This window comes from Amphimedon queenslandica, unplaced genomic scaffold, assembly GCF_000090795.2.
Source record: "Amphimedon queenslandica unplaced genomic scaffold, v1.1 AMPQUscaffold_13330, whole genome shotgun sequence".
NCBI lineage: Eukaryota > Metazoa > Porifera > Demospongiae > Haplosclerida > Niphatidae > Amphimedon > Amphimedon queenslandica.
Genome location: NW_003546434.1, coordinates 76,358 through 88,500, shown reverse-complemented (window position 1 = coordinate 88,500; position 12,143 = coordinate 76,358). Strand labels below are relative to the sequence as shown.

Genomic DNA, 12,143 nt, shown 5'->3' with positions numbered 1-12,143 from the left:
AATGATGAATAAATTGTTCACTTGTAGCAACAAGACAGTGCTTTAGGATTGACAGTATAGTCTCTCTTAATGGACACTCTCTATAGCGTACACCTCCATTTAACGGACAGCACCTAGTGTACCAATTACATTCCTTACTGTATAAAATAGCCTCCGCATAAAGGACACCTCTGTATAACAGAGACACTTTCTTGTACCAAAGTATCCATTATATAGAGGCTACACTGTAGTTGTTTTGATAGAATCTCTACATGTACAGATACCTCATAAAGTAATATTCCTGTACACAATGTTAACACACACACAAGTGATGTGTGATTGTATAAGCATAAAACTTTGTCTGCAATATAATTAAATTAATTAAGTCATTAATTGAATTTAAACTCTTTAAGTGCATTGTACCCTCTCACAGGACGATGATCAGATAAAATTATAATTAATTAATCTTAATTAGCAGAGCTACACACAATGTATTAGATCAGGAGATAATCGTATTAAATGTCGCGTGTCGTGTCTTTCTACAGCTTCTCTTAACGGAAATGTAAAAAGCGAAATCTGTCACCAAAAAGAAAATGTAATTTTTGACTGATGGTAAAAATCCTAATCAAAAACAGCTCAAGATTTAACATGTACACAAAAATAAAGTACAGAGATAAGACAATCAATATTAGCAATAAATATTTGATAAAAATTAAATAATATATTATCATAATAATAATTATTATTATTATTATGAATATGTATGCACACTACACAGGATATCAGTTCCTAAAGCTATGAGGCTTACATTTAACAAAACAGTTAAAAGTGCGTGGGCGATTTGATCTTTTGACACAAAAACGCTTTGAAGTTGACACAAAATTGGTCAAATTTTAATTTTGCATTCATTTCCGTTGCATTTTATGGCGAGTATAAACCAGGGCTTAAGAAGCATTGAATACACTGACAGCATAATCTTAGTGATAAATACTATTAATTGCTATTTTAATTACACCTGTCGATTAATTTTTTAAATTTCCAAAATACAACTATTACCAGCTGTTGGCATTCCTTAACAAATCATTTAACAATAGACATTCCATTCTATTCACTCCCTCCAATTAATACACACCTTCATGAGTACATCTATACAGTGGTGCCTCTATATAATGGACACTTATGGGCAAGAAAGTGTCTCTGTTATACAGAGGTGTCCTTTATGTGGAGGTTATTTTATACAGTAAGGAATGTAATTGGTACACTACGTGCTGTCCGTTAAATGGAGGTGTACGCTATAGAGAGTGTCCATTAAGAGAGACTATACTGTACATGTACATGTACTGTAAATGTATGAACATACTGTAATGTACTTGTTCATGCGTAGCCATACCATTACAGGTACATGTAATCTACGAAGAGTGGGATTGCATTTATTTGTACGTCATGGATCATTCTTAATAATGATCAGTCATTGCTAGATTATATCTTCTCAGACTTCTCTCTCTCTCTTCCTCCCTCTCTCCTCTCTCTCTCTCTCTCTCTTCCTCCCTCTCTCCTCTCTCTCTTCCTCTCTCTCTCTCTCTTCCTCCCTCTCTCCCTCTCCCTCCCTCTCTCTCTCCCTCTCTCTTTCCTTACATCTTTAACATTCTCTGTTAAATAAGGATCCATTAAATGTTTCCCTGCGTTGCCATGACTACTCGTCAGCGACTGATGATGACCCTGAATCCTTAACTGACACGTAATCTCATTCAGACGACCCTATACTTTCAAAAAACAAAATTAATTTATAAAATTAACTTTTCACATGTACATGTACAAGACTTTCCGCATTCTTTACCTTCAGTAGAGTAGGCGATTCCAATTCTCTAATAATTGCCTCGAGCTTTCCCCTGAAAAATATTCAAAATATTAAAAAAATGACGTTACTAATTAGATTGACGCCAACGAACAGATACTCTCACAAACAATAATGTAAACAATAATGATGAAATATGTAAGTATATGTACACGTAATTAATACAGTATAGTCTCTCTTAATGGACACCCTCTATAGCGTACACCTCCATTTAACGGACAGCACCTAGTGTACCAATTACATTCCTTACTGTATAAAATAACCTCCACATAAAGGACACCTCTGTATAACAGAGACACTTTCTGCTCCATAAGTGTCCATTATATAGAGGCTACACTGTATCTACACGTAATACAGACTTATATACATGTACATGTACATATATACATGTACATGTGTGTGTGTGTTACATGCAATCGTAATATTACATAATATTTTACACATAAACTAAAAAGGTTTCTTTCAGGGCCAAGGTTGAAAGTAATATTATCATAATTATAATTTTAGGAGATTTGCAGCTACATGTTCTTGAAGTAATGCTAATAAAAAAGCATTTATACAAGTACAATGGACACTTATGAAGCTATACAGAGGTGTCCTTTATGTGGAGGTTATTTTATACAGTAAGGAATGTAATTGGTACACTAGGTGCTGTCTGTTAAATGGAGGTGTACGCTATAGAGAGTGTCCATTAAGAGAGGCTATACTGTACATCAAATTTAAGGAAAAAGAGGGCAAATAAAAGCCAATGGAGGAACGTGTTAAAAGAAACCTTTTAAAGCTTAAGAAACAAACTTTTTATTCCGTATAAACTTAATAAAAAATTATACATTATTAATACAGCTTGCATGGCTTTAAATAATCATGCAATTCTCTCTCTCCCTCCCTCCTCCTCCCTCTCCTCTCATATGCACATTCCTTGCACATGCACATACAACAACTAGAGATGATGTCCTACTCGTGCACAAGTACATATTTCCACTCATTGAATGGATCTCATAGTATTTGGCTCATTCAGTACCAGCTGTCACAATAATCCACTGACCATATGCAGACATAGAAATGACAGAGTAACTTAGACCGCAAATTTGGAAAGCCTTAAAATCTCTTTCCTTTCTCTCTCTCTTTCTCTCTCTCTCTCTCTCTCTCTCTCTCCCCCCCTCTCTCTCTCTTACCTCAGTAGTTCTTCCACTGGTTGTACAGACCAACCAAACTTTCTATACTTTTCCTGTGCTACCATAACCTTTTAAAAACAATTAATAATAATAATAATACTAGAATTAAACACTAAAAATACTATTATATGACTTAAATGCATACATGTACATCTCAGTCATAGTAAATATTATTATTACCAATATCAAGGCAATTATAAAAACAGCAGTTATAATACTTTTAAGTTTAAAAACTATAACTACAGGCTATAGTCCATGCTTTTTCAAAAAAAACAATAACAATAATAATGATAATGATAAAAATATACTTCTGTATTGTATACTAGACAAGCTTTCTATTCATAAGTACAGTCTCTATTAACTATAGAGGCTACATTGTAATGTCTTGGAGCTAAAGTTTATGAAGACTTACAAATTTAATAATGATCCTTATTCCAACATCAAAGTTATTTTAATTAGTGAGAAATTAATTTAATAAATAAATAATTTATTGTCATTAAAAGTACATGGTAGACAAACAAACATGTAAAGAAACTCCATTTGTATGTAAACAAAAACATACAAACTCATACTAGTGTACTATAAGGACACCTTTATAATAAGGAAATTTTGTAAATTTTGTAACATCCCAATTGGTACAAACCTTTACTAAAGTACCTCTGAAATGAGGACATACATTAAGGACAGGTAGTGTGGGCCCAATGGTGTCCTTAATAAAGAGGCCACACTGTACATGTATTAAGGACAGGTAGTGTGGGCCCAATGGTGTCCTTAATAAAGAGACTACACTGTACATGTATTAAGGACAGGTAGTGTGGGCCCAATGGTGTCCTTAATAAAGAGGCTACACTGTACATGTATTAAGGACAGGTAGTGTGGGCCCAAAGGTGTCCTTAATAAAGAGGCTACACTGTACATGTATTAAGGACAGGTAGTGTGGGCCCAATGGTGTCCTTAATAAAGAGGCCACACTGTACATGTATTAAGGACAGGTAGTGTGGGCCCAATGGTGTCCTTAATAAAGAGACTACACTGTACATGTATTAAGGACAGGTAGTGTGGGCCCAATGGTGTCCTTAATAAAGAGGCTACACTGTACATGTATTAAGGACAGGTAGTGTGGGCCCAATGGTGTCCTTAGTAAAGAGGCTACACTGTACATGTATTAAGGACAGGTAGTGTGGGCCCAATGGTGTCCTTAATAAAGAGGCTACACTGTACATGTATTAAGGACAGGTAGTGTGGGCCCAATGGTGTCCTTAATAAAGAGGCTACACTGTACATGTATTAAGGACAGGTAGTGTGGGCCCAATGGTGTCCTTAATAAAGAGGCTACACTGTACATGTATTAAGGACAGGTAGTGTGGGCCCAATGGTGTCCTTAATAAAGAGGCTACACTGTACATGTATTAAGGACAGGTAGTGTGGGTCCAATGGTGTCCTTAATAAAGAGGCTACACTGTACATGTATTAAGGACAGGTAGTGTGGGCCCAATGGTGTCCTTAATAAAGAGGCTACACTGTACATGTATTAAGGACAGGTAGTGTGGGCCCAATGGTGTCCTTAATAAAGAGGCTACACTGTACATGTATCAAATAGTTGGTTCCTGTGCATGTATACATTTATTCATTCATAGACATACACAGAATCATTAAAGTTAAAATATCATTGAACATTTTAACATGAAATGAACATACCTTAAGTATTCTGTGACTGAGATCATCAAGCTTACGTTTATACTCTGAAATTCTAGCAACTGAGGTAACCTGGGCCTGCTGTAAATCTTTAATGTCTTCTGACATTATCTGGGAGAAGAGAGAGAGAGGAGGGGAGAGAGAGAGGAGGAGGAGGAGAGAGAGAGAGAGAAAGAGAGAGAGAGAGAGAAAGAGAAAGAGAAAGGAGGAGGAGGAGAGAGAGAGAGAGAGAGAGAGAGAGAGTGTGTGTGTGTGTGTGTGTGTGTGTGTGTGTGTGTGTGTGTGTGGGTAAAAGAGAGATATTTAAAAAGGAAAAAGATTGGATGTACAAGGAAATAGGAGTGACAATGTTAACAAAGATTACATCACACACAATACAAAAACTCATGAAAAAGAGTATAAAAACAATTAGGGACCCACTCCAGGATGTGTGTCATAATCATGCGTGCATGTACATATACATGTACACATGTATATGTACATGTACATGGCAACCGCTTATTCTGCTGCTATAAGTGTTCACTGTTTGGCGGTTGATAGTAAATAATTTTCAATTCATAATAATTATCATAACCCGAGCAACCCGTCTGTATAAACACTACTAATTAATTATTTAATTAGAATTAGTATAATAAGATAATGACTTTAAAGTACATGTACACATGAAGAGAAAGGGAGGGAGAGAGGGGAGAAGGATCCATTATACATGTACATATACCTTTAGTCTCATGTCATGGAGTTTACACTCTTGGTCTTGACATTTTATTCTTTTTAACAATTCCTCAGTTCCAACTACAGCTACTGGAATATAACTGAGAGAGAGAGAGAGAGATCTGTAGTAATTGATATGACTTAGTGAACTAATTATTAATAATGATACATGTAGCCTCTATATAATGGACAAGGAAGTGTCTCTGTTATACAGAGGTGTCCTTTATGTGGAGGTTATTTTATACAGTAAGGAATGTAATTGGTACACTAGGTGCTGTCCGTTAAATGGAGGTGTACGCTATAAAGAGTGTCCATTAAGAGAGACTATACTATAATATAACTGTTGTTTACTGTAAAGAAAACATATTCAAGCACAAGTACAAGAACATCAGTGTATGCATTAGACACTCATAATTATTATGAGTGTTTCTCACTGTTGAGGATCAGGATTCTCCTTTTTACATTGTTCCCATACTTCAGCTGTAATACCTGAGGACAGAGAGAGAGGGAGGAGAGAGAGAGAGAGAGAGGGGGGATGAGAAAGAGAGAGGGAGGAGAGAGAGAGAGAGAGAGAGGGAGGAGAAAGAGAGAGGGAGGAGAGAGAAAATAAAATAAAAAGGTACATAAAAATGATAAAGAAAAGCCAATTAATCCAAAAGTGTTTACAGCCAGTGTGGGTAGTCTCATACAGACACCTGCATATGCATTTCTATGGAAACCTAACCAATATTAAACCATCATCAAATACCTGACGTACAAATACAATGAACACAAAAACACGCCAATCACACCATATTATCAGTAACATATGTCCATTACATGCACGTACATGTACATTGTACATGTATGTATGTACGGCCCATACTATTACATGTACTTATATACATGTAGGCTAATGGTCCATGTACATATTGACGATTAATACATCAATTAGTGCATCCCAATGGTTGCTATTGTTAGGATAAGGTTTTGCAGGTGACCACATGTAGAGGGATAGTACTCCTGAGGCTACTACAGTGTAGCCTCTATATAATGGACACTTCATATATATCTTAACAGCCAAGCCACATTTCAAAATATTTTTTTATAGTTTAAGTTATTGTTAAACAACTCTTTTACAGTGTAGCCTCTATATAATGGACACTTGTGGACAAGAAAGTGTCTCTGTTATACAGAGGTGTCCTTTATGTGGAGGTTATTTTATACAGTAAGGAATGTAATTGGTACACTAGGTGCTGTCCGTTAAATGGAGGTGTACACTATGGGCCCACACTACCTGTCCTTAATACAGAGGTGTCCTCATTTCAGAGGTACTTTTGTATAGGTTTGTACCAATTGGGACATTACAAAATGTCCTCATTATAAAGGTGTCCTCATTATAAAGGTGTCCTTATTTCAGAGGCTTTCATCAGCAGAAATTATGAAGGGACATATCGACCACAATAGAACAATAAAATAGGGACACTTGTGGTAATTAAATCAATTAAATAAACACGCCCAAACAATGGGATGTGACGTGCACTACATTATAATGTAAACAACTGTACATGTACATGTACATGTACATTGCCTAAGGATGCATGTACATGTGACACTAATGGCTTTGGTTGAAGATAATGTAGTCTTAGCCACATGTAACGCATCATGTATGGCTTTTTGAGGACATAACATTCTGTAAGGCAGCTCCAGGCGGAATTAGACATACATGTACATGTACATGTATATGTACAAGGAAAATATAATGTAAACATACTTGCCTTATTCGATGACGATAGTAATCCATTTAACAATTACATTTATAATCAAACTATACAGTCAATACAATAGTAGTGACTGACACTCTCTATAACGTACACCTCCATTTAACTGACAGCACCTAGTGTACCAATTACATTCCTTACTGTATAAAATAACCTCCACATAAAGGACACCTCTGTATAACAGAGACACTTTCTTATCCATAAGTGTCCATTATAAAAAGGGAACATTGTAAATGTACATATACAACACTGAACCTTAATCTTAAGATGACACCAAAAGCTGAAATGACTCATACACTTAAATCCAATGATCATATTAGCAGCTAGTAGCTAGTACTTGGGCTGCGTCAATCAATGTTAATACATTAAAAAAGTGTTAACCAACTTTAGTGAAAATGTACCAGTGCCCAGCCAGTGATGTATTCATACAGGAACAGGTGGTGAGGTCAAGGGTTGCCAATAATAAACAGGTGATGCTGTACAAAGACTGCATCATCGCACACGAACCATCCTAACACCACAGTAGAGAGTGTGAGCCACTGATTGACTGTATTACAAAGTGTGTCTTTAATATATGTAGGTACCTCATAGCTTTAATGGTGAGACTTCTTAATGCAGGGTTCAAGGAAACGATGTCAGAGATTGTAAACTTACTTTTTATGCAGGCAATATTTACTAGGCAGTATGGAGGGTATGGGCAGTATGGAGGAGGGTATGGACACTAAAGAGTTTTTCTGTTACAGTATAGCTGGTAATTTTGGAGGGAGCAAATTTGGCATTTAAAATACACATGTAGTTAAAACTCACCATTTTGTACTATTATGTACATGCTCAATGGCAACAAATTTTGCAAAGATCATCAAAATTTTAGCAATTCCTCTATATTTTCCCCCTCCAGAATTACCTGCTATACTGTATTACAGAAGTGTCCTTTATGTGGAGGTTATTTTATACAGTAAGGAATGTAATTGGTACACCAGGTGCTGTCCGTTAAATGGAGGTGTATGCTAAAGAGAGTGTTATTCAATACTACTTTATTGGCCATATTGGTTAATTAAAAATGTAATTGCTTACATGGAGGTGTCTGCTAAACTTTTTGATGTTGTCATGGTGATGAGCCAGTGTCAGTAATAATCACCTCTGATAAAGATACTGAACCAAGGCCACATTGGCATGGCAACAAATGGCTTTATTTTCGCCATATCAAGATTATTGGCTATAAAGCAGATAAGGAAATAACTAACCAAGAATGATAAACTGACCAAGATCTAATAAAGAGAACATACTTAAAAAAACAAGATTAAGTAGGATTCTAGAGCAAATTCATAAAAAAAGTAGTGGAAGCAAGGGCAAGTAGGATTCCAAACGACCAACAAAGATATGAAATGAAAATCCTACTCCCATGATGCATATTCTACTCTACATTGTACTTTTAATGTTATTATCTAAAAATTATTAATCACCTTGCAATGTAGAGTAGAATTTGCATCACGAGAGTAGCATTTTTATTTCGTATCTTTGTTGGTCGTTTGGAATCCTACTTGCCCTTGTTTCCATTATTCTTTATGAATTTGCTCTAGAATTCTACTCAATAATTCCTCTCAATTTCTTCCCTCTAAAATTGTCTGCTATACGCTATACAAAGGTGTCCTTTATGTGGAGGTTATTTTATACAGTAAGGAATGTAATTGGTACACTAGGTGCTGTCCGTTAAATGGAGGTGCATGCTATAGAAAATGTCATTCAACTACTGAAATTCCTGATGTTGTCATGGTGATGAGCCAGTGCCAGTAATAACCACCTCTGATAAAGATATTGAACAAAGCCACATTGGCATGGCAACAAATGGTTTTATTATCGCCATATCAAGATTATTGGCTATAAAGCAGATAAGGGAGTAACCAACCAAAAATGATAAACTGACCAAGATCTAATAACATATACATGTACGTGTAAGTACACTGTATCTGTGTGTGTTGATTAATAATTACGTGTGTAACCAAAATCCTTCTTATGAGGTTTTGGTAATTTAATACTACTGCTGAAAACCATCAGTTCCAGTTCCTATCATGTTAAATGAAACAGCTCATACAGACTTCTAGTCTCAGCAGCTATAATCACATGACATTGAGTACATGTATACAGTATAGTCTCTCTTAATGGACACTCTCTATAGCGTACACCTCCATTTAACGGACAGCACCTAGTGTACCAATTACATTCCTTACTGTATAAAATAACCTCCACATAAAGGACACCTCTGTATAACAGAGACACTTTCTGCTCCATAAGTGTCCATTATATAGAGGCAGCACTGTATACATACAATTTGAAATATCGTAGAGTACATGTCCATTTATAGTCAATATTAACAGGTGCTGTTTCTTGCTATAGCCAGCCTCCTGCTATGAGAGGTATTTCTTTTGTTACAATTATTAGCTAATTCTTAGTTGACAAACAATGAGAGCTCAATTATCATCCCTTCCTGCATTCTGTTTTGGGTGTACCTCTGAACCTAATATCATGTTGTGAATCCATCCTATGATTCATGTAAACCTGTTTATTATGATAGGATTCTGTTATTGAGAAAGATAGCTAGGGTACTAAGAATTCTTAATTATTCAAAGTTAAGTATACGGTATATAATCTCTCTTAATGGACACTCTCTATAGCGTACACCTCCATTTAACAGACAGCACCTAGTGAACCAATTACATTCCTTACTGTATAAAATAACCTCCACATAAAGGACACCTCTGTATAACAGAGACACTTTCTTGTCCATAAGTGTCCATTACATAGAAGCTACAATGTATACACGTACAGTATAGCCTCTCTTAATGGACACTCTCTATAGCGTACACCTCCATTTAACAGACAGCACCTAGTGAACCAATTACATTCCTTACTGTATAAAATAACCTCCACATAAAGGACACCTCTGTATAACAGAGACACTTTCTTGTCCATAAGTGTCCATTACATAGAAGCTACAATGTATACACGTACAGTATAGCCTCTCTTAATGGACACTCTCTATAGTGCACACCTCCATTTAACGGACAGCACCTAGTGTACCAATTACATTCCTTACTGTACGAATTATTTACCCTCGGTAATAAATCCTATTAGACTTAGGTATGTACATTGTACATGTATGACAGTACAGTGTAACCACTTTAATGTGGGATTCCCACTGTAATACATTAGAGCTTATAAAAAATTCCCAACTCTTGCTTCACCATTAAGTCTATTGGTACTTCCGGTCGTAAAACGAACGTGTGAATCGGTCTTAAGAATGGTAGGAAGAGAGACAGACAAACTCAATTATTTGGTGATCAAAAGCAAGCCTTATTTAGTGAGTGTAATGATAAACAGGTGGAAAGGTTCACCAGTGCACTAGACACAAAAGATGAAGCAATAGAAAGAGAGTGAGAGAGAATTGAGAGGCTGATACTACTGGTGGTAATACTTCCTGAACTAGTGAATAACAGGAACTTGCTAAAGCTAATGACAGGAAGCCTAGCAAACCACTACAAAACAATCACGTATACTTGCTGTTCATACAATGAACTGTACTTCTAATATAGTTTTTTGGATGAGACATAACTAAAAAAGTTTCTGCCAAAATTGCCTTAAACTTTGTACACAGCTTAAGGACATCAATATGTATTAGAAAATGTAATAAAAATTGGGGGTGATTTCGGAGCCATATTTTTCAGAAAAAAACCATGGGCTATTATAGTACAGGGCATTTTTCAGAAACTGGCCCATTTTTTCAAATGGCCGTAACTTGAAAAATTGATGTCGGAATCAGCTCAAACTTTCTACACAGCATAAGGACATCAATATGTATTAGAAAATGTAATAAAAATTGGGGGTGATTTTGGAGCCATTTTTCAGAAAAAACCATGGGCTATAGTACAGGGCATTTTTCAGAAACTGGCCCATTTTTTCAAATGGCCGTAACTTGAAAAATTGATGTTGGAATCAGCTCAAACTTTCTACACAGCATAAGGACATCAATATGCATCAGAAAATGTAATAAAAATTTGGGGTGATTTCGGAGCCATTTTTTGAAAAAAACCATGGGCTATAGTACAGGGCATTTTTCAGAGTTTCGACGTTTTTTTTAATGTCCGTAACTTGAAAAATTGATGTCGGAATTAGCTCAAACTTTCTACACAGCATAAGGACATCAATATGTATCAGAAAATGTAATAAAAATTTGGGATGAATTTGGAGCCATATTTTGAAAAAAACCGTGAGCTATAGTACAGGGCATTTTTCAGAAATCACCAATATTAAGATTACCAAATTAATGAAAATCAATGGCAACGCATGAGTGCAAAACAATCACCAAATTAAAATACATTTTTATAGCAAAACTTCTAAGATAAATTTAGAAGTGAAATGTCATACAGCATAGCCACTATCGGGACTACAATGTACATGTACATGTAATGGCCATTAATTTGGTATTTAGCTGACCCATATATGCATAACTAAGATTATTATAATAATAAAAGACAAATTAAGCAACAGACATAAGAAAGGAAAGACATAAAAGTATAAATATTTTATAATAATGACTAGACAAGGAAGCCATTGTCTATAGACACAGGAAATCAATTATCTTAAACTTTATAAATTAATTACTCCATTGGAGGGTTTCTTTGAAGGCATGGGGCCCCCTTGTTTTTGGCCTACCCCTTGAAAATTTACTGTACCTGTATATGATCCAGTCCCAAAATTGCAATCGCCCCCTTAAATAATTATTGTCAATTAAAGGTATGCATGTACCAGTACATGTATTTAGTATAGCTAGAAATTTTTATGGCTCAAAATCTTTCATTTTGATAATTATGTTTTTTAAGGTAAATTATTTTTTGTCTTTTACCAGCAGGAGGCGTGGCCAGATATAGTTTAACCTCTTCTTCACTGAAGCCAGTTTTGGGATAAACACCA

At 35.6% G+C, this 12,143-nt stretch overlaps 1 protein-coding gene across 1 annotated transcript in view; it reads right to left on the bottom strand.

The window, feature by feature from the left end:
• LOC105313284 (nucleoporin p54-like) overlaps positions 1-12,137 on the bottom strand; it is a 16,498-nt gene extending 4,361 nt beyond the window's left edge. Inside the window, exons 1-7 of the mRNA XM_011406577.2 lie at positions 12,076-12,137; positions 5,850-5,904; positions 5,423-5,516; positions 4,708-4,815; positions 3,010-3,077; positions 1,817-1,868; positions 1,615-1,737 (exon numbers count right to left, since the gene is read on the bottom strand). Coding sequence (XP_011404879.2) covers positions 1,615-1,737; positions 1,817-1,868; positions 3,010-3,077; positions 4,708-4,815; positions 5,423-5,434 — 363 coding nt within the window. The 5' untranslated portion in view covers positions 5,435-5,516; positions 5,850-5,904; positions 12,076-12,137. The remainder of the gene's footprint in view (positions 1-1,614; positions 1,738-1,816; positions 1,869-3,009; positions 3,078-4,707; positions 4,816-5,422; positions 5,517-5,849; positions 5,905-12,075) is intronic.
• Between the last annotated feature and the right edge of the window lie 6 nt (positions 12,138-12,143).